The sequence below is a fragment of the Acipenser ruthenus genome, chromosome 28, assembly GCF_902713425.1.
Source record: "Acipenser ruthenus chromosome 28, fAciRut3.2 maternal haplotype, whole genome shotgun sequence".
NCBI classification, from domain to species: domain Eukaryota; kingdom Metazoa; phylum Chordata; class Actinopteri; order Acipenseriformes; family Acipenseridae; genus Acipenser; species Acipenser ruthenus.
Window position 1 is genome coordinate 17,715,915 of NC_081216.1, and position 27,427 is coordinate 17,743,341.

The 27,427-nt window shown below is 39.4% G+C and overlaps 1 protein-coding gene across 1 annotated transcript; it reads right to left on the reverse strand.

Annotated features, from left to right (window-relative positions):
- Positions 1 to 564: 564 nt before the first annotated feature.
- Positions 565 to 27,043, reverse strand: LOC117435018 (caprin-1-like). The gene is made up of 19 exons (XM_034057858.3): positions 26,889 to 27,043; positions 25,826 to 25,999; positions 18,057 to 18,119; positions 16,882 to 16,968; positions 14,167 to 14,405; positions 13,592 to 13,674; positions 12,476 to 12,628; positions 12,324 to 12,376; positions 11,750 to 11,833; positions 11,216 to 11,395; positions 10,756 to 10,864; positions 10,321 to 10,382; positions 9,803 to 9,913; positions 9,316 to 9,465; positions 6,673 to 6,826; positions 6,133 to 6,333; positions 5,762 to 5,868; positions 5,529 to 5,589; positions 565 to 2,432 (listed from the first exon to the last, which is right to left on the reverse strand). The coding sequence occupies exons 2-19, from the start codon at positions 25,997 to 25,999 to the stop codon at positions 2,368 to 2,370; spliced, it is 2,136 nt and encodes a 711-aa protein (XP_033913749.1). The 5' UTR covers positions 26,889 to 27,043; the 3' UTR covers positions 565 to 2,367.
- Between the last annotated feature and the right edge of the window lie 384 nt (positions 27,044 to 27,427).

Consider the following 27,427-nt stretch of genomic DNA (forward strand, 5'->3'; position numbering starts at 1 on the left):
CTTCTTTCTTGTGCTGTTGACTTCTGCAAAGCGTTTTATTTTCTAGTTGTTCTTGTTTTATAACTGTGTACGCTGTGTGTTGTCTCGCATTAGGGATACCATTGCTGGTACCCTAGTGGTGACTACCAACCACTGCAACTGCCTGCAAACCCTGTGTTTGTTAAAAAAAAAAAAAAAAAACCTGGACGCCTAGCGGCGTTTTGAACTGCAAACCTTCTGTCTCTCTCTACTCTCTCAGCGCATACCCACACTCTGACAGGACCCCCTGTTATAAACACCATTGAGTATTTTGTAGATACGGTGTAAATTGCTTTTTCAATATATTTGACAATCAATTGTAGATGAACCCAAACTGAAAGTTTCCATGAGGCTACAACAATATTGATTTTGCAACATTGCTGCCTTTATACAGTCTCTAAAGAGTAAAAGTCCTATATTGTACCTGTTTACATTTACAAAAAATTACTGTAGTTTAATCTCAATATGGTGTTTCTGGTAAAACGGTTAAAAAAAAAAAAAGCAAAATATTGCATGTGGATTTCAAATAAACACAATACATTTCAGTTTCTACAAAACATTTTTATTTCTTGTTCAACATCACAGGCCGAAAACTATAGTTAGTCCAAAATGGTACTGTATACTATAAATATACAAGCAGTATATTTATATTATACACTTCATATACAGTACTACATTCAGTAAAGGCTGTGATGGAAGTTGTGGGCGGTTTAGACCGTTGCTGCTTTTCTCTGGGAGCAGGGTGACATAAGCAGCACCAAGAAGCCAATTAGGATGGAGAGAGGGGGAGACTCGTTCTGAAGCCAGGAGTGAGGTTCAACATGGAGGCTAAGACAATTTAACAGGGCATGTGCGTGTGGGCAAGATCACCGGTTGATAAGGAGTGGGGGTGCAAGCATTAATTACTTAGTCAGTGTTCCTCCTCAAAGGAGATAAGCTATTTTATTTCCTACACAAGCGTTGGTATGTTTTATCTTTATCCACAACTTTAAAATGCTCAATCAGAATTCTAAGGTAAAACGGTAAGAAACTAAGTCAAGTATACCAAAGTGTTGGCTAGTGCCTTCCTCGGTGTCTAGAAACCATTTCTCAATGTGTACACTGAAGAAGGCACCAGCCGAAGCATGGGTCTACTTGACTTAGTTTCTTATAGTTTTACATTACATTTTGGGCTTCTAGTTTTTGGTTTTTATTTTCCATCGCTCTCCCTCCCTTTAAACCTTGATTAATAGTTGTTAAGCCTTAACTGAATACCAGATTGTTTAAATTAACGATGCACTACAAGAAACTAACGCAGTGGAAATTAATAAACTGAATTTGGTGATTAGATCCAGAACGAAATGCAGGTTCAACTAGAATCAGGTGAGATCAATGCACGTCGATTGTGAACTCAATCAAGATATGAGGGTAAAAAGAAACAACTTCCTTTCTTAATTAGTGTTTGATTAAGAAAGTGAATCGGCTCAAAATATGTTTAAAGGGACATCACATGATCAAAAATAAAACCTGAAAATTAGAAGCCCTAATTATATTTGACTTGTATAACTGCATGGAGTAGAACTTTTTTCAGTACCAGGTATGTGTGTAAGGAGTTGCAAAACTAAAAGGAATGAGATTTTGGGACACCTTGGTTCCCAATATCTCCCTGCACACATATTGACATGAAACTATAGGTCATATATCTCTGTAATTCTTCTTTTTTCTTTTTCAATTTTTTTTACAGTATAGTTGAACGGTGTTTTTATTATTTTAAATGTTCGGCTTTCAGGCTCAAAAACCGTTTGTGAATACGTTGGTTTGTGTGGTTTTCACTAGGCAACATCACAGCACCTGGTTGCCTGAAAAAAGATTGTAGACCACATGCATCCGGCATCTTTGCAACTAACACAGAGCATTTGGGCAAATGAAGGTGCTTCGTGTATTGAGGGCCTTCACATACAGAATGTGTTAGTATGACAAAGAAAAGAGCTTGCTTGTGTGTTCCTGGTTTATCTAAATCATGCATTTCCAATGTCCTTGATAGGGAGGGAGGAGGGAGTCAATTTTGATCAATTCCCATACAATAAGCAGCCACCTTATGTCCACCTTCCAATTCCTTTAAACCCAAAAGGCACCAATATTCCTGGTCGAGATTAAGGCTTCCGATACACAGGCGCTGGCCAATTTAAGTGGACGTAAATATTCTGGTACGACAGCAAAGGGGGGAGTTTAGATTTTAAGCCAGCCACAGAGAAAGCTTTGGTGGTTGGATTGTTGACATCTCAGATACAGTATGTAAATGACTGCTGAAGTTTGTTTTTCATCACACTGGCTGCCAAATACAGGGGTAGAGCGAAGTGGGGGGGGGGGTTAATTTGCCTGCTGAGCTGTCATGTGTGGAATTCCTCGGCTGGGTCTGAATGAACCTCCACGACCTGCAAATCAAACAAAGACATGTTACCATGGGGGGAAAAAAGTTATTTTTTGAACTGGTTAACTGCACCTTTTTTAAATACTCCCACTGGACCAGTAGCAAAGCATGATGACCAGCAACATCAATGGCTTGCAAATGCTTAGTAACCTGCATTGGGTGTGACAAGAAGTAAAAGCATTTCCTCCAAAATAAATAAACACTGTATTATATTGACAATCAAAATATCCACCCAGCAAAAAAGCACTGCTATTTTCACCCAAGAATGAGCTTATATATAACAAGTCATTACTTCAACATAGTAGCAGCCACCAAAAACTAAAAATATATCATTTCCCCCAAATACAATTTACAATTTCTATGTCTCACATTGTAGTTAATTTACTTGAGACTGTTGGAAACCAACAAGGTGTGAAGTACTGGCTAGTTGTGAGAAAACACTATCAGCTGTATAGTTTACTTCTACAGATTTCTTATTTTTACCCAGTACTCATGATACCTGTGCATCCAAAATGAATGATTAGAAGGGTTTGTGGCATGAATACAAACCAAACAATGAACAGAAAATAAAACATTTTTGGCAACTTCAACTTTTTTTTTTTTTTTTTGTATCTTTAGATATAATTCTAGACTGCAGTTGAGAAACACAGAAATTTGTAACAGCCTGTCTTGGATAATATATGGTGCAAGGTCAAACACCTTTGTACACAAATGCAATTCATCTAAACAGTCAAACAAAGCAGACGGTATACTGGCTACAGTTACAATGAAACCAGATGCATGTACACCCCCCCCCCCCCCCGTATATTTAATGTGCAGTTACATTTGTTATTGTGTTATGTATGAACTGTAGAACCACCATCCCTTTGGCATCCACCTTTACATAGTACTTTCAATTACCTTTAATACATAGTTTGGATGACATCAGTCTTTCAGTCTGCTCAAACCAAAAAACAATTTATAACCAGGTAAAGCATATTAAAGGCAACAACTGGTTTATGAGAGTGACTGTACAGAGTTGACTCACTATACAAAAGCCCATTTAGGTCAGTTTGCTCTAGCCAAGTGTAGTGACACAACTATCTTTTTGGGTGGAGGCAAGAGAGAGAGAATATATATCATGTCTGCAGATGGTCACCATTAACCAGAGTAAAGTTTAACAATGTACGTCCAGGTTTACTGGACTAGTTAAACTTGACCAGGTTTAACCCTTCCATGCATGGCAACCTCATATGGGGACAGTTTTTTTTTTTTTTTTTTTATATTATATATAAAATGGAATTAAAAATAAATACCCACACCACTAGTCTTTATGAGATATGGAAAACACAAATGCAGGATAGCTTGCTGCCATTTTTCTCCCCATTATAAAAGCAATGAAATAAAATTAATACAGTGCTCCCTCGCTATTATGACTCGCCTCGGAAAGAACGCTTCTACAGCATGTCCCCCAATTCCTTATACCAACGATTGATGCAATGTTTCTATAGTAAATACAGTACCGTGTTCAAACTGTAAACAACTTCAGTCTAACCTCCATTTCTGTCTCTTCCTTTTGATACAGTATCTGCACTGATGAAAAGCTGTGCTGGCACTTTATGACATCTTATTCAGCATTCAATTTCTAACTAAATAAATATTTGGCCTATTACGTGGTTCTTGCCCAATGTATTTAGTTTTTTGCTGCAACAGGAGCTGCAGCTTTCTACGGGAGACAAGACACTTCAGCCCTGCTCTGGCAGCCGAACATGGGGCGAGCCCATTCCCTCTTCCCTACGCCCGACCCGCTCTCCTTCTCGCACTTTGTTTGCTTGTCTCTTGCTTTGAACTGAATTCCCCACCACCGTTTAGCCAGGCTATTTATAGTTTAAAAACTGCTAATTAAAATGATCCACGAGTGGGAATACTATCTTTTTTTCTTGTAAAAAATACAGTGGATTACATAGTGCTTTATACATGGTTAATTCATGGAAAGTTACATTTTTGCTTCACTATATATGTCCATCATAGAGAGGGAGTTATTTTATTTTGTATTTTAGTCAGATGTGTGTTGTGTCCCACGGCGACCCCAACCCCCTCCCCAACCCCCATTTATAACGCTCATACAGTGTGTGTGTGCGGTGCCCCCCCCCCCCCCCCCCGAGACCTGCGTTATAGCGAGGGAGCACTGTATATTCTGGTGTTCAAAACTACTTTCAGCTACTTCAATATTTCATGCATGAAAGGCTTAATCTTCAAAGTGTTGTTTAGACAGGCCCAACAAACACCTTTCTGCAAATGCTGCTTGCTTCAAATGCAGGACACAGCAACTGAACAAAAAGCCAGAAAGCAGAGTTGTCCTCAATTCCAGAGAAATCTTACTCCTATCATGCTGTGCAGACCCCCAGTTGCCCTAATAACACATGCACAACACTTGTTTAAGATTTATCTGCAAATGAAGTGTGCATAGCCCCAAAGCAGAAAAAACAGGGACACAATGAAAAGAAAGAGTAGCAGACAGCAGGTAATGCAACACATCTTTATTGAAACTTTCTCTCCAGAAGCAACATCAATTTACAAACTGAGACTTGCGGGAGCTTTTCTTTTAAAACGCAATGAAGAAAAAAAAAAAAAAAAAAAAGCTTGTAAAATCCTAAACAAATTTAGCATTGGCAAAATATTTATCAAAATACTCCCAGGATTTTGGACCAGCAGTGGCAGAAGTTTGTGTTTTATTTTTACAAAAAAATAAATTAATGAAATCTTTCAAGTTTACAGGAATATCCGTTTCAAAAACACAGGCTTGCTTAAAATCCTGATGCAAGATGACCATTTCAGCTTGGCGCGTTTGTTAAACGTAGTTAAGATTTGTCTTTAATTCAATCAAAAGCAGGCTTACTCTGATTAAATAGCAAGTTTTTTTTATTTTTTTAAAACCACTGATGGAGAGATTTCAACAAAAACAGTGTGGGCAGGGGCAAATGCATTCATATTTTTAAAACTTTAGGTGTGGCCTATCAGTATACAGTAAGGTTTTAGTATTCTCAACGCCTTTTCCACTAGGGCCAAGTGACCCATTTCCAGTCCGAAAGCCTTTAGGAACGCATCACTTGAGCATTACCTCGAGAGCAACCTCGAGGACCCTGGCCAGCTCCCCGCTTGTAGTTCTGTTGGTATCCGTCCTAGGAAGGGAAGAATAAAATGCTCCATCACCAATTGTTAACATATATCGGCCTATACCTAAAGATAACTGGTTGAATGTGCAAGTTCAGATACTGCAGAATCCTTTAACAGGACACAAGGAGGCTGGGGATCAACAACTGAACACACAGCAGAGGTATACTGTATTCTTACCCGTTGGTAGCTGCTGTTGGAGTAGTCACGAGGTGCATTAAACTGGGATTGTCCATAGCCACTGTTCGGAGTGTTGGAGAAAGGAGGGCGGTAGTTGTCGTATCCACCTAAAACAATTTAAGAAAAAAGTCAGGTTAAATGTTTAAAAAAAAAAAAAAAAAAAGTGCCATTTCTACACATGCAAAAATATTCCCTGAACAAAGACACAAGAGCTTTAACCCTGTGCAGAAAGTCCCAAGTTGACTTGACTGGATTAACCACAATTTCACTTATCATATTGGTGCTATGAAGACTTGAATAAGATTTCAGTTAGGGGCAGCAAAGTGTAAGCAGAGTACAACTCAAGTTTGACAGCACGTGAGAAGACATACCTCTGAAGCCATTTGAAGGTCCCCGGTAGCCGTTGAGCATGCCGCGAGAGTTGCGGGGGCCCCCCCGGGACATGGCCCGGCTGTTGTAGAAGGACTGGCCGGGACGCGGGAAGCCGCTACCCTGCTGAGGCTGTTGGGATAGCTGCTGATGGCTACCTGCGGCTGGGATGGTTTGGTCTTGTGTATGGAAGCTGCCGACCACTAGAGGAAAGGCAGTTAATTAGCATATTAAAACTGGCCAGAGAATTGGAACTGCTACATAAACTGAAATGTAAAGTTTAATCATTTGACTAAAAGTAAATACTCCTTGCCGTAATTGCTTTGGATATTTAACATTTACAAAAAACAGCACACTTGTGTTACTATTTTTAAAAAAAAAAAAAAAAAAAAAAAAAAGGGGTTCCCCCCCCTACTCCAAGTATAGATGGATATTATCCACAAACAAGCTTTTACTTGGTGAGACAGAGAGGGATATCAAGGTACTAAATCATCCCCCCCCCCCTCTAGGCTGGGCGGGAGGAAGGAGAGAGGAGTCCATACCTGATTGCAGCTGCTCCTGCTGTAGCTCTGGCTGCTCCACTTGGTGCGGAGTCTGGCTGTTGAAGCCCTGGCTATAACTGCTTGGGTACTGGCTTGGCTGTTTCAGTGCTTCTGCCTCAATGGCAGGAGGAACAGGGGCATTCATATTAAACACCTGGGACAAGGAGAAAGGAGAGAAAAAAAAAAAAATGCAGCCATTAACGTGTGTTCAAAGACTGAACATGAGGCTGTCATTAAACCCAGGCACTTTTAGAGAAGTGCTGCAGCATCAATCTCTTTTGAAGTCTGCAGATTGCTCTCTCAGGCAAATCAAGATGCAAATAGAGGGCGTTCAATAGCTTTTGCCCTCCCTTCCTAAAAAAGTAAAAGAACAAACAAATACAGCATTTATAGACACGTATTTGGTTTAAAGCTACTGGCATTAGATAACCAAATCCACAATAGGATTCAACTAAAAAATCGGAAGAAAGCACCATTTAGACACCTTGATGAAATGAAGATGGGAAATGTGTGGTTTAGTGGAGAAGTTAGCAAATCAATTTAACATTGGAGTACCTAGAGGGTGTAACATCTCCTAATCCTGAAGTTACCTTCGGACGTGATCAGCATAATGGAGTCCTTCATGCAGAATTTAAAAATCGCAGATACAGATAGGACACCGCTAACAGATAGTGCAGGTAAGCGATTGTAAACTACTAGGAACAAGGCATACGGCCTATATTTAAACAGTTTTATAATTATAAAATATTAAAATGAATTGATATCACTTACTTGTATTTGACAAATGAACAGGTATTGTTTACTTGTTGCATTTCAGAAAATGAATACAAAGAACATAGTATATTGTGCACTTGACATCAATTTACACATCTCATTTCTCATATCAGGTCACACAAAAATAACATTCTGCATTTGCACTAACAAACACTTCTGTGTAAAAAAAAAAAAAAAAAAAAAAGTGACATTAACTTTTATAGCCACTTGCTGTCAAACATTGCGTATTATGACTTCTACCTATACGGTTACAGGAGAAATGTAGCCTACACAATGTCAACTACGTTTGTTAAATTCTTTAAGCATACCCTACTTAAAATGCACCACAACTTAGTTCAATTTTTTTTTTTTTTACTATATAAAAAGTCATTAATTTCCAGTTACAAAATTCAGTCAAACTTGATTTGTTAAGACAGGAGTAATCAATTTCTGCTTCAAAATGCCACCGAACACACCCAACCAATGCAGACTTCGACGATTACAAAAGAAAAATTAAGTACATGTGTAAACAATACACCCACCCCTCGTTATCGCGGATTCGGATATATTGCGGTCCTGGAGTTGGCTCCCCATTTTTAGTCTAACTAAGCCTTAGCTGCACTATACATAGACAACTTCTTAGAATTACTGTTTTTTTTTATTTATTTTGTACTGCACATCAAAACTAAAATACAGAACAACTAAAAACAAAGCATTAATATCGTACTGTTATCATACACACACGTTGCACAATAACAAAGCAAATTAAATATCTACTTGATGAAGCGGTTTTAAGCAATGTACTAGCAAAAAAAAAAAAAGTCACAGGGCAGTGACGTCAGCTCCCTAGCAACAAGCCTCCTATGCTGGGAATGGATTTTCAAATGCAGCGGTTTGGGCATTTGAGAAAGGAGAGGAAGATTCATGAAATTCGAGACTTAAGTTGATGAGAAGCAATTACCCTTCGCAGTAAGAATTAAAATGGTATGCTGCTTATACAAAAAATGAGGAAGCGGGTTGCGTAGGGGATTTATATTGGACCCCGACACCCTTGATTAAAACGAGGGAGTGGTTGTACAGTATTTGTTATTAGCCTATTTGTTTTTCTAAGGGTCTCTCGCTGTATTGTGGCCGTCTACATATAGCGGATTTGTATTGGACCCCAACACCCGTAATATATCAAGTGGGTGGTGCAATAATAATAATTACAGCAGTCTGTACTAACCAAGAGGACTTGTTTTGAGTGTTGAGCAGCACAGGCAGGTGAACACTCCAGAGTCAAATCAAGATTTTTTTTTTTTTTTTTAAATCATTGGGATTTAAATGTAGCATCAAGTCTGTTCTGCTGCACATAACCCGGCTATCCTATCGTCTTCAGGATTATATTTATATATATATATGAGATCCAAAACACCACTGTTTTGAGCACTGGGAAAATGACTGACTCGTGTTCTTGCATCATTAGTATAGTAAGCGCGCCTGACCAAACTGTGCTGGAAGAAATTCAAGAAAAAAAAAAAAAAAAAAAAAAAAAAAGGTCGATACACAACCGATTAACGGTGTACCCATACTAAAGACTAAATCCCTTAAAACTCCCATAAACCTTTCCACATCATTCAAATCTATAGAAACAAGAAACAAAACCTACTGAAAAGGTTTGTTTTCAGTTAGCAATTCTTAGTCTGGTTAGGTATTGAATGGATAGCAGGGAGTTAAATTCACATGTTAAATGCAGGTACAATACATACCAGTTGGCAGATTGCTGGTGGGGGGGGGGGGGGGGGGGGGGGGGTCAGTGACCATTTAATTCACAAAATCTGGTTTTGTATACCAGTAAATCCCAAATGGTTACAAGTAAAAACGTGATGTAACTGGCATGAAGTTGCTTACCGTCTGCATGGACTGGAATGGGGCGGCGTTGACGTTTATCCCGCTGCTGTGGAGGGGTTTGCTGGAAACAGCCTGGAACACCTGGGGCTGGGACACAGCAGGAAGTGCTGAAGAAGTTGGGGGCTGCTCAGAGGCCAAGGACATTGAAGCCTGGAGATCAAGAATCACACAACTCTGGTACAGTAATCACTTTCCTTTTAAATATAGTAAAGATCAGGAGCTCCTTTATAACAAAGCTCTTCCTACAGTTCCACTTTCAACAAAACTATTTGGTCGAAACAGACAGGTTTTTGTTTTTGTCTGGAGCAGAACTACCACTAGAAAGGGTATTTTGAGAAGAGAAAGCATGTTTAGCACGCAGGTGCGTTAAATTAATGCTTTAAAAAATTGCAGAAGATAACTGCGCTTAACTAGACAGCCATATTTTATTTTTTATATATATATTTTTCATTTCACCAGTACTGTAAAGCCAATTTAAAATCATTACCTGAATGGGGTCCATGGCTTCTGTCTGTGGGTGGGGGTCTGTCGTGTGGGAAGTCTGGTACAAGGGCTGAGACGTAGTGAAAGCTTCAGGCACTGGGGAGACCATAGGGACCTAAGGGAGCAGTAAAGGAAATGCTTGTGCGAGGGGCCAACGTTCATATTGGAGAGCCATTTGAATGGATTTTAAAGACGTAGCAGTTCTAGCTTCTACTGCATACAATCTAATTTTTTTTTTTTTTTTTTAAAAACACATTTACTATGTTTATGCTTTCAAAGTTTTCAAAAAAACCAAACAAAAAAACACACAACAACCCACACACCAACTGCAGTAATTTGAAACCTCACTACTGTGGACATATAACAAGGCATTTGTGATATTCAAGATATGCCAGTTTCTGTCGGGTAGCATATTGTAAAATTTGTATGGCTCCAACATGGAGTACCATGCGCAGAAAATAAAATCAAGACTTGCAGAAGTTGGTTACGTTAGATACAGTATGCCATCAAGCAAACCCTTACCTGTGTGACTTCTGGCTGTACAGGTACCGTGTTAGGTTGTGCCAGTCTGGATTCAGCATGAACTGCAGAACAATTTAAAATTTAACAAAGCATGTGCTAGACGGCAGCAAAAATTGCCAACAGCTGCAACAAGCACTCTGTCTATTTACTTCGTTCCCCAATTTCACTGCAAGATTACACTTTTTAAATTTACTCATTGCATTTTCAAAAGTATAGATCTGCTATCCTTATCTATTAAATATACAACTTCGGCCAGGTCAGTTATGTTTAAGTAAAACACAATGTGACAGTTCATAAACATTAACAGATTTACCTCAACACAAGTCATAATATATTGACAATCTCCTTGGTGCACCTCTCCCAAACATAACTTGTCTTGCACTGTAGTGCAGAATGAAAAGCAGCAACTACTTGAATACTGCTAAAAGCACTTGCCTGAAGGGCAGACCATCTGTGGCATATCGATGCTCTGTGCGGTCTTCATGGGCTGTGCAGAAACAATTGCTGGGTCCATGGCCTGGCTCTCATACTCCAGCATTGAATCCTTGAGAACAAAAGACAGACATTTACACATTTGGGAAACAAAGTATTTAAAAAAAAATAAAATTATTTAAATCCTCCTAGTTTTAAAATAAGCTATCCTTCAAAAAATTCCAACACATATGGGGTCTAATAAATTCCAATAGTCTCAGTAGCCTTGTTTAACAGGTCTGCAGCTACTACCCAATACTAGAACTCAGAAAGACTTGAATATTAAGTGGTCAAGAGGTTTCCCCAAGCTTACACTTAGGGGAGGAGTGAAAACCTCACTGAAATGTAATAACTGTCAGGTTAATGAACCTTGGACTGCAGTATATATTTCAAGTCCATCAAGACTATCAGATGAGGAACTCACCTGCATGAAGTTGTAGGGGCCCTGCATCTGTGCCATGAGGTCCTGTACCCTCAGTTTTCTGACAACTGGGTCTGCCGGGGCTGTGGGGGCCACTGGGTTCAGTGCGTGCGGCTCTGCAGCAGCGACAACAGGAGGAGGGGCTGACTGCACAGGGGACTGCTGCCGAATAGCACCAACAACCTGGAGAGGTTTGAGTATAGAGAAATATTACCTAGTCAAGAACACAAGACAGATGTGATGTCAATCTTAACACATGGTCAGCTGGAAATTGTGTGGCCTTCAATGTTAAGCTAGGGAATTAAGATGGGGGGGGGGGGGGGGGTTGGGGGGAAATGACAGACAGAAAGACAGACTGACTGAAACTGTGCAGAACGATCCATGTCAATAAGAAAGAGGCATGGTTTATAACAAATGCTGTCAAACTAATGTGCAGCAGGCTTGGTAACAGAACAGTACAGAAAGTTATTGGCATATAAAAAGGAATCAGAGATGAAGTCAATTTTAACTACATAACAATCTTCACTTGGCTGTTACCTCGGAATCTGTGCTCCACTCATCTCCTTGTTCTTTGTCGCTGCTGCTGTAAGGAGCGTCTGACATGAACTGTCTGTTCACGAACTGCAAATGGAAAACAAATTCAGGTCAATAACACATTCGTATGGCTGAAATATTTCTGAAAGGAGATGTCATACAGCTATAAATCATTAGTTCAGTAAAGGCAGGCAATTACTGCAGACACAAACAATAGATTGTTTAAGCAGTAAAAACGCAAGCTGATCAACGACTGAGAAAATGACTCCCCACTGCATAGCAGCATCAGTTTGTGAACTTTGTTACAGTCTTCAAGAAAAGATATCACTCAATCTAATGGGGGGCATTAAATTGAAAGATTGATGACAGACTAAGGCAATATAGGTTTCTAGTGAACATCTTAAAATAAGCAGGTCAGTAACAGCTAGGACAGGACTTAAAATAAAAAAATAAAAAAATTCACACATTAAGACCGTTTATAGACATCCTAAAATGCCCAGTCCCCCACAACAGCAACGGTTAAGGCACAGAGGGCTCTAAAGGATGGTGCACGTCCGTAAAAATCGAGAGTATTTACTTCTGTTGGTTCCACATCACTGGGTTCGGTGTATTCTTCATTAACTTCACTTTCTGAAATAAATAAAATAGATTTTATTTCCTTCAAACTGACCAGCCATCTCTTTAGAGAAGTTCCTGTAGTGTTGGTCATCGTAACCGTTTGATCATTACCTGGCTCTGCAGGCTGCTCCTCAGCCTCAGGGGCCTCCGCAACTGCCAGCTGCTGCTGCTCTTCCTCCTCACACGCTCCATTCTGGTGTGTGTGTGCGCTGTCGAAGTAGCCACTCTGGAGAACCTGATCAAGAGTCTCCTTCAGTGCCTTGTCTGTCGAGAGAATAGGCATCAACAGAAGCTCAGACAAGCGTAGGAGCACATTGAGACTTGGGCAAAACTACATACCTAAATCCTCACTAGAAAATTAGCCAAGGCAAATTTATAAAAAAAAAAAAAATTAAAAAAAAACAAAAAACCACAAAAACAAAACAAAAAACACAACATTGATTTAAGGTTCAGCTGGATCTAGGCTGGTCAATGCTGAATTTGTGTCAGAGGTGCTCAAAAAGTAAAATCAAAAGGGCTGCAAGGTCTTACAATCCATTTAACCTGCACTACTGGAAAGCCATGAACAATTAACAGCAGTGCTAGATTTTTCAGTTCAATTATTCTATTGGCCAGACAAACTCTCAAAGAGAACAGCCTTCCCCAAGACCAATGTGCAAGGCTGTCAAGTGTTACTGAAGTGCTGCAGTTGCCTACAGAATTCGAAACAAGCAGTTTATCAGCACATCTCCAGCTGCCGAAGGCAGGAAACTGGAAGACTGCCCTGCTGCTGAATCAGGAGAGCAGGCCTACATTCAGCACAAAACACAGAATGCAGCACTACCACTCCAGAGCCAGTGCTGCAATGAACAGGCACACTCCCTTTGCAATCCACTTCCATCCCATGCTTGAACAGCAGAATCCCTCCAATCAAATTCATGTTTCAAGACAGTGGGCATTACGTGTCCAATAGTGACTATTGTCCATCCCTGTCCACCCGTTCTAAAGTAACTTACAGAACATGACTTAAAATAATAACATAATCCAAGTTTCGGATAAATAAAATGGTTTGGATCCTTCTTTGAAGCAGGTGGTTAGTATTTAAAACAATTTCATAGTTATACAACTCCCCCTGCCCACAAGCACACAAGTACTTCACGATTGGTCAAAAGTGAGTTAAACAAAATTTAATTTGTAGTTTAAATTTCAATTACTGATCAACAGCTCTGTTTTGGAGTGGTAACTTACATGTTGTTCCTGCTACAGCCTTGTCCTTTGCTTCCAGCAGGTCCCAGTAGTGCAGGGTTGCCTGGTTGTACTGCTCACTCAGCCTTCAAAAAGAAACGATTTAAAACAAAACCACACTTTAGGGTAGCTCTGAAAACCTGTATAAAACTTCAGAAATGAAGATTTAAAGCCTTTTGCATGTCCAATAAATAACTAATATCGCTTCTGTTAAAAAAAAAAAAAAAAAAAAGTCCAAATACTTAATTAAAAAAAAAAAAAAGATTAATCTGTTCCTTGCCTGAAGCTCTCTTGCAGGCATTTCTGGGTTTCTTTGTAACCAACAGAAGATCAGCTTTATCCACAGGTAGCCGATCAAAAGTGATTGGGGTGGGATGTAAATACTTTAAATGTTTGTGTGTAGGTGCTAGACCTTCACAATACAGTTTTCAGAAACTTGCATTGCTCTTTAGAAAAAGTTTTTCTAAACAGAAAAAACTTGTTGTCCCTCACACAAAGCTTGTTGTCCTGGGCGTTGGGTGATATGAATTGCATACGACTATAGATGCAAAGAGGGGGGCATGTTTTGGTCTCAGTACCTAAGGTTTTGGTCACGCTCAGGCCCCACCAGCTTGTAGAACTCGTCGAGGGCTGTTAGGTCGTCGTCCGTCAGTAGGGGGGTGCCATTCAGACCCTGCTTGAGCTCGTTTCGCACGGTCTCCTCACCCAGCTTGTCCAGCATGAACTGCAGCTCCAGCACAGCCTTGAGGCGCCGCTGCTCTGCCTCCTCCCGCTGCAGCTGCTCTCTACGTGCTGCCTTCTTCACAGCCTTCTGGATCTGCAGAGCACACAGGTCACACTTACAGGACAACAGCACAACATCCACTCTACAAATTACAACAGCAGCATCAAGTACAGCTATGGCCAAAAGCTTTGCTTCACCCTATATACTTAAATTCTGCTTGATAAAGTCGAATGAAACCTGCAAAATAATGTTACGTTAACATATTGAATTACATACCGCTTGTAAGTTTCCCCCACAGAAAAGAAATTGACATTTGAAAAATGTGACATTTCAAAACCTAACATGAAATACTGAACTACTAGTATGGCTTCTGGTAGACTTTTGCAATATCATTTAGTGGTTTGATTACATGATAAACAAGATTTAAATGATGTTCATAGCTTTTTTTCCCTCTTAATCCTAAAATTCTATGTGATGCAAAACTTCCGGACATAGCTATAGATACAGGGCAGATGTGTGTTTTAGATCTACACGTTTAACCCTCAAGAGTACTACAGGGCCGATGATCGGCCCACGGAGGTGTGCTGCATGAGGACTAAAGGGCCGATTATCGGACATAGATCTGCCCTCCCATTTGCTCTCTTATTTTTTTATTGGTCAAATTTACCTAGCAACAAACTGTGCCGAGCAATAGCACAGGGCTTTGGTGTTAATATTAGCCAATTAATGGTTGTGAAGCGAACACCTTTTTTTATTGGTTAAAAAGAAAACCCTGTCTCCTAGGCTAGCTGAGAGTTGAGAAATGGCGGATTAGAGAGTGAGTTTTTAAGCGATTCAGACTGAGAATATGTTGAAGGTTTTACGGCTTCTGAGGCTGATAAAACGTATAATTGGTTGGGACTGTATAGCTATGTGGATAGTGATGACAGCGATTTAAAGGAGGATCGAGAACAGGAGGATGACAAGGGGGATGAAGAGGAGGAGGATGTGGCAGGAGGCGACGACAGTACAGACGAAGACGTGCCTTTAATTCGGTTGCTGAACAAAAACTTCAGTCCCGATTTGGACCCAAGTAACAGAATTGCCAGAACAGAAAATAACATCGAACATAAAGAAGTATATATAGTTTAGTGACTTCACCAAATTGGATTTACAAACCACTGAAAAAAAAAAAAAAACACTGATTGCAAAAGCCAGGACTTTACAGAGAATAAGCTTCCGTGCCAATTCAGATGTCTCCACAACTCAAAGTTAAATGTATTAATAATAATAATAATAATAAGTAGTAGTTTTGCATATGCTTTTATATTTAATTAACACTTATTTGTGTTGGTATACATGTTGTACAATCTTTATATAAAAGAAAAGGCTTTCGAGGGCAAGTACGTTTACTGTGCTGTGCGGTTCCGATCTGTTTGTACAGATAAGATGCGTTGCTTGCAAAATTGAATATATCTTTTGATTCATTGTTTATAAACATCTGTGGTTTTTTACATTTAAAAAAAAAAAAAAAACATTCTGGGGATTTCTTATTTTGAAAATGTTTCTGTGCATGGTTGGTTTTGAAAATAACTGATGTTTTGATGACAAAACTACCATTTGTATAACAAAGGTGTCTTTGCCAATACATATTTCTATATTCAGTCCAAAAATATATCAACAGAAAGAACAAAAAACTTCAATGTCTTACGTTTCTTGTGATTTATAGGTTTCATATAATATATATATTTTTGGATGTAAAATTAAGTAATTTGCTACGCTATCCCAAGCGCTGTTATTTGCGTGTGACAGCTGTAGTCCTGTGGCGTAGAGCACTTGTCGTGACGTAGTACTCCGAGGGTTAAAGACTGCACACACAAAAAAGTACTTTAAAGCATTTGTAAGATTTCTTTAGTACAGAATTAGGGACTTGCACTGGTCTTTGAGAGTCATGCTACATTCTAGTGTTTTGAAAGCTTTCAGAAAGTCACATAATTTTAGTCTGAAAAGTTGTTTAAAATCATGAATACATTGAAGGTAAACATTATCCATTTGGACTACTGTGACGACATCTGCTTCAACCACAAGACCCACTAGCCTTACAAATCTCTCCCCACCACTGGCAACAACCACTACACCACTATTTGTCCAAACAATTGCGAATCAAAAAAAGACAGTCCTACATCCCAGCGAGATTCTACTGCACGATGTAAAAAGCCTAGAGCGTTCCATTTCATTGTCAGCATTGTTAAATCTGCAGTTACTCAAATCAGCACCAACTCCGTAGTGTGGGTTTCAATCAGCTTCTACAGATTTAAAGACTCTAACCATGTGTTACATGTTCTGTTCTACTGTGTAGCCAAGTTACCAAATGTCTTTTATAAAAGCTGAAGACTAGTTAAGCAATCCATAAATGTCACTTCACTGTGGAAATCACATTAAGGTACTTTAACTGACCACCGTAGTCATGCTTGATTTCATAGTCATTTCATCAATGCTGAAGTGAATACTCTAATCGTGCTACTAGGTGTGGTAATATTAGCAGCCAAGGATTTTTTCTAGCTTCAGTGAACTAGTCTGCCATACTCACATCTTGGCCTAAAGCCAGGAAGCCCTTCTGTAGTTCCCGAGCAAAGTCCAAATTATTGACCACTTCCTGGAACTTGGATACTGCCTCCTGGAGAGATCAGGAAAGTTTCAGGGGGGTGGGGGGAGGGGGAAGAGTGAATGTTAACCAAGTATTAGAAAATTGCTTGCTTCATAAGTAAACATTGGTATTGTATTATGTATAGCTTCGCTTAAGTTATTCATGGAAGAAGCCAAATTGCTGGTGTATTTGATTACTGGTAGTTATTTTTCAATCACCAGCTTCAGTGAAAAAAACACACACCACTATGCACTCAGACGAGATACACATATATCCAATTGACACACTGATGATGCTGGAATGCGTTGCAGCTATGTAGCACAGTTGTGGAGCTTGACAGCCAAACTGCTCATTTAAATATTGATACTGTCCCCATGTGAACTGCATGTGCAAATAGTGCTTCTGGATCTTTCTATGCAAACAGGAGTGTTGGCTTTAGATTTAGATAGTTAAGCATGAATTAACACTTCAGAATGAATATACACACCTTATATATGCGATCAAAATTTGTTAATGAAACATGGCACGAATACAGAAAATGAAATCCACATGAATTAACAAGGTTGAATTCAAAATAAAACTACAGAATTTAGAGGCAGTGCAGAAGACATTCTGGTGCTTCATTATGAATTTGCAGCTATAACTTTGAAGTGTTACCTTTGCATGAAAGTATCATACCAGCTTTGATTCTCATGGATATTAAACAAAAAGTGGTAGTGCTGAGACTACAGATGTCTGTGAAAATTACTTGCATTTACAGTGCTCAAGCGCATTAGTCAAGAGACATTCGTCCGAGAATACAATGTAGCATTGCATAGAACTTGTACGCTCTGCTGTCTCCCAGCAAGTCATAGATGCTCAGTTGGACCGTTATGAAGAAGAGTTTCTTCCGGTTATGCGTTACACATTTATGACAACACATGGAAAAAAGGTTTCCAGGGTAGATGTGTATGCAAAACAGTTGTATAACTAACCCACTGTGGGGCAAGATCTGTAAAAATGCCTGACTTCTGAACTAGTTTGTATGACCTAGATAAATTTCAAGCTTGAAGGATCCTCTCTCCCCCACAAACAATCTGAAAGTCGGGTAAATGTGAAGTCCATTTTATTCTACTAACCAACTGGTCTTGATTGAGACATTCTCCACCGTTCACCTTCGCCTGGTAGTCATCAAGCTTCCCCTGAAAAAAACAAAAGCAAACTTGTGATGTGCAGTAGTGTAATAATTGGTCTCAACGCCCCAGGTATATGAAATGGAAAAACATGGAAGCTACTTCAAATGGAAAAGAGTAATGTTAAAACAGAAAATCACTTTGGTGTAAAAATTACAAATGATTTTGGATTCATTTTATTAACAGATTAGTACAAATCAACATACCACTTTAGGAGATTAGCATGAGCTACTACAGGAAATCTGAGCTTCCTTTTTTGGCTGGTGCTTGCAGTCTGCCACAAAATACTGCAATACACAGCTTACTAGAAATCACATTAAATGTTTATGTAGTACTCTGGACAAGGGTAAAAGTTAACGTAGATTGTATACACTATTTAAGACTTTCAATGCAATACTGTTGTAGCTCAATTTTGCCAGAACATGACACCACGAGAGCCACTCGGATCGATGAGCCAACTATACAGCTGGTGAGTGCGTAGGAAAAACATGTTTCAAAGTGAACCCATTAATAATGCCTACATTTTTATACTGCTGTATGGTTACTGACTCAGGTACAGTATGATTGTACAGTTCGGCCTTCATCACCAACATCACTTGTAAGCTCGAAACTGATTGGTCCATCACATCACTGTGTCCATGGACACAAGCCCAGAAATGTTTTACTCTACTTACATATGTAATGAATTGTGGAAATTGCCACTATTTTTTACTGGAAACATTTTGAATACTATTCACTGGAACATACAAGCACTGTAACTAGTTTAGTTTCGTTTAGTTTCCTTTCCCCCCCAAATATAAAACACACATTTAAAAAGAAACGGGTATGTACATATACCCATGTACAGGTGTAAATGGGTATATGTATACACAACTATAAAACCGAAATTATTGTTTCTAATACTACGTAAAAATAAAACACTATTTCCGGTATGACAGCTTCATTGTACTCCATGGAGGAGCCGACTGTCTGCATCCAGGAGCTGTGTTGTAAACAGACGCAGTTCCATTGAACACTATTGTGTAAATATCTGTAAACTGGTACACACAAACCTGTAAAACCAAAATGTTTATAAAATACATTTCATATTAGGCACAGAAGTTGTTATCCAACCTGTCACTTCAGTTTGCTGTATGCATCAGAGTGCAGCTTGCCGTATTCCAATCCAAATAACTACTTTCAAGATTAAATATTTCCTTCTGATATATACCCTGTTGCATTTGTGGAACCAAACGAAGGATTGTTGTCTCCCAGGTACATTGAAAAAATAAACTAGGCTTTCACGGAGTTGGCATCTTGACAAATCCACAATCATAGCAATCTCTGTCTTGTAGTCAGTCTACAAACAAAGGCTTGGGGAAAACAAAACAAAACAAAACAAAAAAAAACACACCTTTTGCTAGGAGTTGGAGGCGGCAGCATGTCTTGTTACTGCATTTACAAAAAAAAAAAAAAAAAAAAACAACACACACACACACACACACACACACGTATTGTAATGCATGGGTCACATTGACCCACATGGCGGTTCTAGGTAGAACTGTTTAACTATCATTTTTGCGATTCTGGCTATCAAAAACGCCATCAGGATATTTAATTCATATATTTTGGAAAAGTCAAAAACGGACACACTTACGATTTACAACTGAAGAGTAACATTTTAAATGCAAAATGGGTCAAACTGACCCACATGGCGGTTCTAGTGTGAAGACCTCCAACCCGACCCCCGCAAGTGTTTGTCCTTCACCTATTGCCTGCGCCAACTGACTCGCATTCGCACACAGATGTCTACCATTCTCCAGAGTGAGTTTATACAGCATGGTGGCTCCCTCTACTGCTCTGGATATATTTTGAACGTTAACTAACTACTTACTTTGCTATAAAATACCTGTTTATTCCTTTCGTGCCACCAGTTGAAAGAGCTACACCTGTGCTTTCGCAAGAGATGTACTAGTTTTGTGGCTGTCGTACACAAAAACAAATTCAAAGTCTTTTTTCACTTCTGATTTAACTCAAAACTAAAACACATGATATAAACCCTGTGCTATCTTGAGTCACCTCATCCACAGACATTAGTATCAACAAGCAGACGTGATAAAAGGATTTTGTGATATATATAACAAGCGCAAAACAAACTGAGAATACTGCTTAGTCAGCTGACTCCTCCATAATCACCTCCTGCTTTGGTGAAAATGAAAGTCTGACCTGCACCGCGAAAGTTAAGATTCGGACCCAACCCCAACACTCTGCGGGTCACGCATGGGTAGCCGACCCGATGCAGGACTTCACTTCAGACACACCATAGCCTTTGGCATTTAGATTTGTTGGTTTGTCTAACTGGGGGGGGGGGGGGGGGGGGGGGGTTGATACAAATGACATTATGCTTGCAAATCCACAGGGGGTGTCTGAGCACCCATCCAAAATAGGATTTTCATTAAAAGCTTACTACCAAACGGTACTGCAGTTCTCACACACACAAAAAAAAGCCAACACACACAGCTATTCAGTTGTCACAACCTTCCAAAAACTAAGCTATGCAATTTGTAAAATCTAATCTCCGATCAGAAAACAAATTTGTTTCATTTGACAACTTCCTTGACATAGGATCCAGATTCAGGGGGCAGTGCTTCTAGAAAGATCCATGTTTGACAAACCCAAAATCAGTAAAGATGAGCATCAAACTACCTCTTTAATAAGCCCAGCCAAAACAGAGCTCAAGTTCCAGTGTCTACTTTTTCCAATTACAAATTACATTTCGGTTCATTTAGGTATAGACATTTCACCCAATTCACGTGCCAACTGCTTTGTATTTCCGAGTCAGCGCTACCTTTATAGTGCGTCTACTTTGAATTAATAGGTTCAACTACATTCTCTGTTCAGGAACGCTTGCAAAGCTGAACACAGCTCTGGGGATGATGAAAGATATGGCTTCCTTAAGTGGAACTACTGTAGCCCACATCCCATTAAACCTTTGACACAGCTCCCCAAATTATATTCAATCTGGTTATAAAATATCAAAGTACAGCAAAAGAGATAACGCAAACTTTATTATGGCCTACCAATTGCTGTACCCATTCCACAGCCATCATACTTTCAATATCCCCAAACTGCTTTTAATTCACTCAAATACACTGAAGCCAAATCACCATATGAATCCTTCATTCTCTACTATGTAAATTCACATTGCTACTGGGCCACCTTTATTGGTGCATTTATAATTATTGTAACTACAGAAGCTGAAATCGGCACGCAATGGTCACCCTCCTTAACCTGGGAGAAGGCACAGGATGATTCTGTAAAATGAAACAGGTTTATGCCCAAATAGTCCCTACCTATAAGTATAAGTCTGACCAATTTGGGAATAACTGTACAATAACATGCAATAGTCATGCCTCATGTCTAGTAATGAATTCAGGCATTAAGCAGATTAAAAAACAAATTAAATCATGCTAAACGTTTACCGCCACAGGCACCTAGAATTAAGTGTTGCCTTTTAGTTTTGAATAAAGTAAAAAGGACTCGGGGATTAAAATGCTTCGTCATCAACAGATCTCTATGGAGACCTCTGGCCCACTGCAGACAGTCTGAGAAAAGCAAGGGACAGCTATTGTGTAGAGCCTGAAAGATACAGCTGGCAGCAGACAGGCACTTTCTAGAGCTTTATCAATGCAACAAAAGAGCCCAAATACATCAAATCAGAACATATTAAAGCTTTCTAACAAAAGGCATTTTTGCAATCTACTTTATAAAGCTAAACTTGAACATTGGCATGTCAAACGTACCTTTTTGTAGTCCAATGAACTTACCTGGTACACACACACACACACACACAAAGACTTGCCATTTTAAAAAGTGCAAATGTAAGCAGTCAGATTACACATCTAATCTTTTGCAAACAAGTACAATACCCAAGCTCTTTAGTTGTTACAGCCTTAATCCTAGGCCAAAGTAATAACCCAGAAGGCACATGCAGTGCAGGGCTTGTCAATCTTTCTGGGCTTGTCCATTGTTACGAGCAGATTTGTCTAAAAGTGTCCTGTTATTTAGGGCTTAAAGAAGGTGTAACCGATAACATTGTCACATGTAAAAAATGAAGCATTTCATCCTTGCTTGCAAAGATGAAGTGAAAAAGTGAATGATCCATAAAAAAAAAACAAAAAAAACCCAACAGACAAGTGTACACTATTTCAAACTACATACTTTGGATTGCACCCATTTTCAAAGAGAGTTTCTTGGTTGCCAGAATGATCAAATGAAGCATGACCTCAGTGTATTCATATATAATTATTTTCAAAAAGCAGGTTGCGGAGAACCTAAAAGCTGCTCATGCTGTACCCATAGTACCAAAGCCAATAAGGCACACATTTCTGGGGCAAATGAGGAATGAATTACAAGTGCTTATCATTGCCAAATGAAGGTGTAGTGAGGAGAGAACTGCAAATCTCACTGTTTTGAGAACATCCGCAGCTTTGTGGGAACATTTACATTCCTGCTTAAGTGCCTGCATTCTCTTTGTCTCAGCTGAATTGGAGCAGTACACCCTTTAAGGGATTGCCATCCACAGCAAACAGCAGCTGTGCTGTTTTAATAGTAATAGTAATCTCTGTTCTGGGTCCCAGAGCAGTGATTACTGCTGAGGCCACACTGAAGACCCTTGAAAGGTTATGGGAATTTGTATCCAAAGGTGACAGAATGCCTGTTGGGATCCAGGGTTATGGTACTGCAATTTGCTTGTTAATTTACATTAGCTGAGGTTGCACTTTTAAAAGCCTACCATTTAGATACCACATTTTAAGGTCTCTGGTAGGGCTGTAAACATTTGTAGGGATTCTGCATTGTAGTTTTAATAGGGTCACTATACAAGTCAGGTGATCCATTCCAGTTATATTCTAGCGGTTGCCAAACATTTATAGTTAAATGAAATACCAGAGTTTGTATCGTGTTTTTGTACTTTCAGTTCATGTTAAAGCTTTCTGACCAGACCCTCCGGTGAGATCACGTTCAGTGATTTCATCCTGTGTCACTCCTAAAAGTGTGTCTCTTAGTCCTTGACCTCTCTGTGTATTTATGGTAAGAAGTAGCTCTTTGGCACTGTTTGGTGAAATGCTGCTTTGCCTTCTGGACAAAGTGTGTGTGTTTCATTGTGTTAAAGTCACTGTATTTTTATCTTGCTCTTAATTGTATTATTACTTGTACTGTGATTCTTGAAATGTATTTGTTTACGACTAAGTCGCCCTGGATAAGGGCATCTAAGAAATAATAATAATAATAATAATAATCAAGTATCAGACCAGTCCAAAGATACAGTTAAAGGGGGTGGGGGTAACGATCAGAATCTGCAATCCGCAGCTGCCATAGTTGATGGCCAGGAAAACTAAATCTCAGCCATTGTTTATGTAGGGAATCCTAAAAGCAACAAAACCAAAACTGTGATGCAAAGACATAAGACAAGGTCTTGAAACAATGTCTGGCTACAGAAGCTCAAACAAATTAATGCATATACTGTACTTATTTAATCAATTACCCTAATCCCTTCATGTTTTGAAAAGTGACCCCCTACATTGATTATTTTGTGCAACAATACCCCTCCTCACCACACACTTTGTCATTTTGTATTTTGCACTATACATCACAATGGAGTCCCTTTTCAAGCAAGGACTCCCGACCCGGTGTCATAACAGATAGTGCCTCCCGGAGGCATAATAAGATAGAATAAACCCATTCGATACTGCCTCCCTGTATGATAGTGCCGCCGTAAGTCGAGAGATGCACCATAAACCTACCTTTACGAAGCTACGTTAGTTGTATACCTCTAAAACAGCTACTTTGATTTAGTCAACTATCAAAACGTTTAAATCTGTTTTCATTTCAAACTGTAATCAGAATAGGCTTCAAACTGCTAGTTAGCACTGAATATACATTGAGGTCGTCTGGTTTTCATAATTTCCTTTTAAAATGACTCAGAACTGTTTTGGTTTCTGAATTAAGACTAGGAAATGTGATAATTGTGAAATTAATTCGTAAGAGTCGAAAAGTCGGACGAAAACACAGAAAACCAGGGGCCGTATTCACAAAGCTGACTTAAGTCCAAGACCAAAAACGGGCTTATGACCAGTATTAGACTTAAGTCAGCTTTGTGAATACGGCCCCAGAAAAAAATAGAGGTAGTCCGTTTATGTATTTATTTTTAAAAGAAAAAATACCCTTCCAACTGAATGTACATTTAAAAAAAATGCAAAAGCAGTACAGACCTAAAGCTCAGGCTATTCATTTTCCCGAGAAACACTGTACACTACTGCCTCCCCTGATCTGCTGTGCGCATGTCTTCAAAAGTTCTGTGCATGCGCAGTTATCAAAGAGACACTATCATACTGGGAGACACTATTGGGTATGACACCCGGCCGCCATGTTAGTTTCTCAGTCCATGTGCAGACTCCAGGGAAATGAGTAGCCAAACTACAAAAATTATATTACATAACGTTACAAAATAAATAAAAAAAACAACAACATGTACATATATCGAACACGCGTTCCTTTAGTTTTATGCGCGTGTTCACCGCCATTTTAAAGCATTTTAACTTTCGTTTTCGAACACGGAAACTTGTACAAAGAGCCGAAGACACAATAGGAACAATAAGGACTCAGCAGGCCTTGGAAATTAACACGGATAAATACTCGCTATTTTAAATACACACACACAAATACCGTTTTAGAAGCTGCATAACCGTTTAAGGATAGGCTAACGTTGAACAAAAATCATATTAACAATTACTTCCGTTTGAAGAAACCCCCCTTACACAGCACATATTTCGCATTTCCGAAAAGACTTCGCATATAATTCGTTTATTAGGGGAAAACTAACCACATATCAATTACACTTTCCAGACAAAGCTAAAATGAGATTACTGTACGTTCGACAAAGACAAAAGGCACCAATTGTGTTAAATTCTGCAAACATCCACAATTGCAATTTGAAACAGTTTCAAAAGAATTTGCTTCATTATCTCATTCTATAGGAACGAGGCCATTACGATGAAAATTAAGCAATGTTTAAATACGCTTTAAGGCGGCTTCTAGTATCCTCCCCTCCCACACTCCCAAAAACACATATCGGGTAACAACGATACTGTAGGCCTCTGCCAGTAGAGGGGAAAAGCCCCATTAAAACCTCAAATTTAACCAGGGCCAAATATGAACCATGTTGCATATACAAAGTGGATTCTAAAGTGCAATTGTTGGTAAGCTGTACAATTGCTGCTTTTCGATCATTACCAATGCCCTATCTAGAAAGCAACCATGAACTTGTCACTGAAGAATCTGCAAAATCCAGGTTTGGCCTAGAGAGAAAGCCAGTTCGAAATAAACACCGATCTCCCCTCTCAAAAGACAAGATCTAATTCGAGAAGAGAAGATTGCTGCAACTCCATTTCCAACCTAGAAGCAAAGTTTTTTTTTTTGATCTGGAGACATGTTTTGTAAACTGAGAATGATAATTTGTTATATGCAATAACTGTAACAAACTGCCGAGTAGCTAGCTCAAACTGTGGGATTATATTGGTCAGTAAACTATAACTGTTAAAGTAAATGGGGAAGACGCATTACGTTAGATCCTCACGACTGCCAGACACATCTATATGGTAATATGTCCGAATCCCAGCCACAGTGACAGACGGACCACCTGTACCACCCCCTCTCGGGTGGAAATGCTGTATTACCTTCTTCTTTTCCAGGTTTCGGACTTTCTTTTCAATGACACCCAGCACCTGCTTGATGGTCTCCGACTGGGCACCTGACTGGAACTGGGCTGACATGGAGAGCGAGCCGGGAACGGACCCCAACTCTGGACTGGCCGCCTGAACCATGCTGCTGCTGATAGTCGCTGAGGGCATCTGAGGAGGAAAGAGAACGAAACTTCAGTTTGGAGACAACAAAGACGCAAAAGACCAGACTTAAGGACATACACTTAACTGGTCTAGACGTTATGGCATTGTGTATGAGCATCTAGAAATACAACAGTTATGTACCAATAGTGCTGCAGCAATGCAGTGTTTGAAGTGTGTAAACAAACATCTTCTGAAAGGGGGGTGGTGGGGGCTTGTACTGTAGCTTTGTTATGGTCCTCGATTCCAGCGTTCAAAGGCCATAAACTACAACAAAAGTTGTTGGGTGAATGGGCCAGACACATTTACGGCTGCTAACTGGATCACTGCAGGGTAATTAGGATGACTTGATACCACAGTGCTATAATGATACAAAGCAAAACAAAGCTCTCTGTCACGTAGGGAACTGGAACAATGGCTGCTGTGATGAATATTAAAAGCGACATAATTAAAAATACACATTGTCAACAGTATGAGGTGAGGATATGATAAAACATGTACGATCCTACACATCAAGATACAATTGGTTAAACGTCTGAAAGTGTATTGTACCAGCTTTTATGGGTGATTGGACACATTATAAACAGTTTCGGGATAGGTTACTGATTTAATCCAGGCAAATTTCTTTTAACAGCCGTTAAACTCTCTTTCATTGCACACTTCTCCCCCTCCCCACCCCCTCCTTTCTTTCTCGTTCATTCTTCGTTCTGTACAGACAGTTAAGCCGTTACACTGGAAACGGACTATTAGTAATATCACGATTTCAGTATAAAATAAGTACGTTTACAATAGTTACTAATTGTGCTTGGCGTGTGGAAACTCAAAAAAACCGTCAATGCAACAATAGATTAAATTGGTCGCATTTTTTAAAAGGAGTTACGATACAGAAATCGCTTACCTTTCGGTGTGTATAAATCCTCAAAGGAAAAAAAATGATTGCTTTCAGGGGTAAAAATGCTTTGTTTATATTTACGTTGCGCTTCTAAAAATTAATTGGGATCCGCCCCGCCGGCCGCACCGACAACTGAGAAAGACCAAGCGCCGAAGAAAACACTTTATATGAAGGAAGGGCCCCACTGGGGCTGCCCGCGGAGATGCCAGCTTTGAAATAGAAAATGAATTACTACAATTACAGAAAATAGCAGAAATGTACTTATTTCTTCACTAGACAGTGTTTGCAACAAACTGTTTTTTTTTCTAATTGTGTCATTATATTGGACATTGGTTTAAAAGGAACAGCCTCAGTTCAAGCTGTTTTTTTTTTTTTGTTGTTTTAAAGCGGCCTTGTAGTAAACGGGGAACATGCAGAGTCGGAAACTTTTGTGATCACCCTGTAGGTTTCCATTTTGGCATCGTGCTTCTGTGATAATGATAATATGCATGCACACAACCTCTTGACAGTGCATTTTACAATGGCGTTGATGGAATATTTAATGT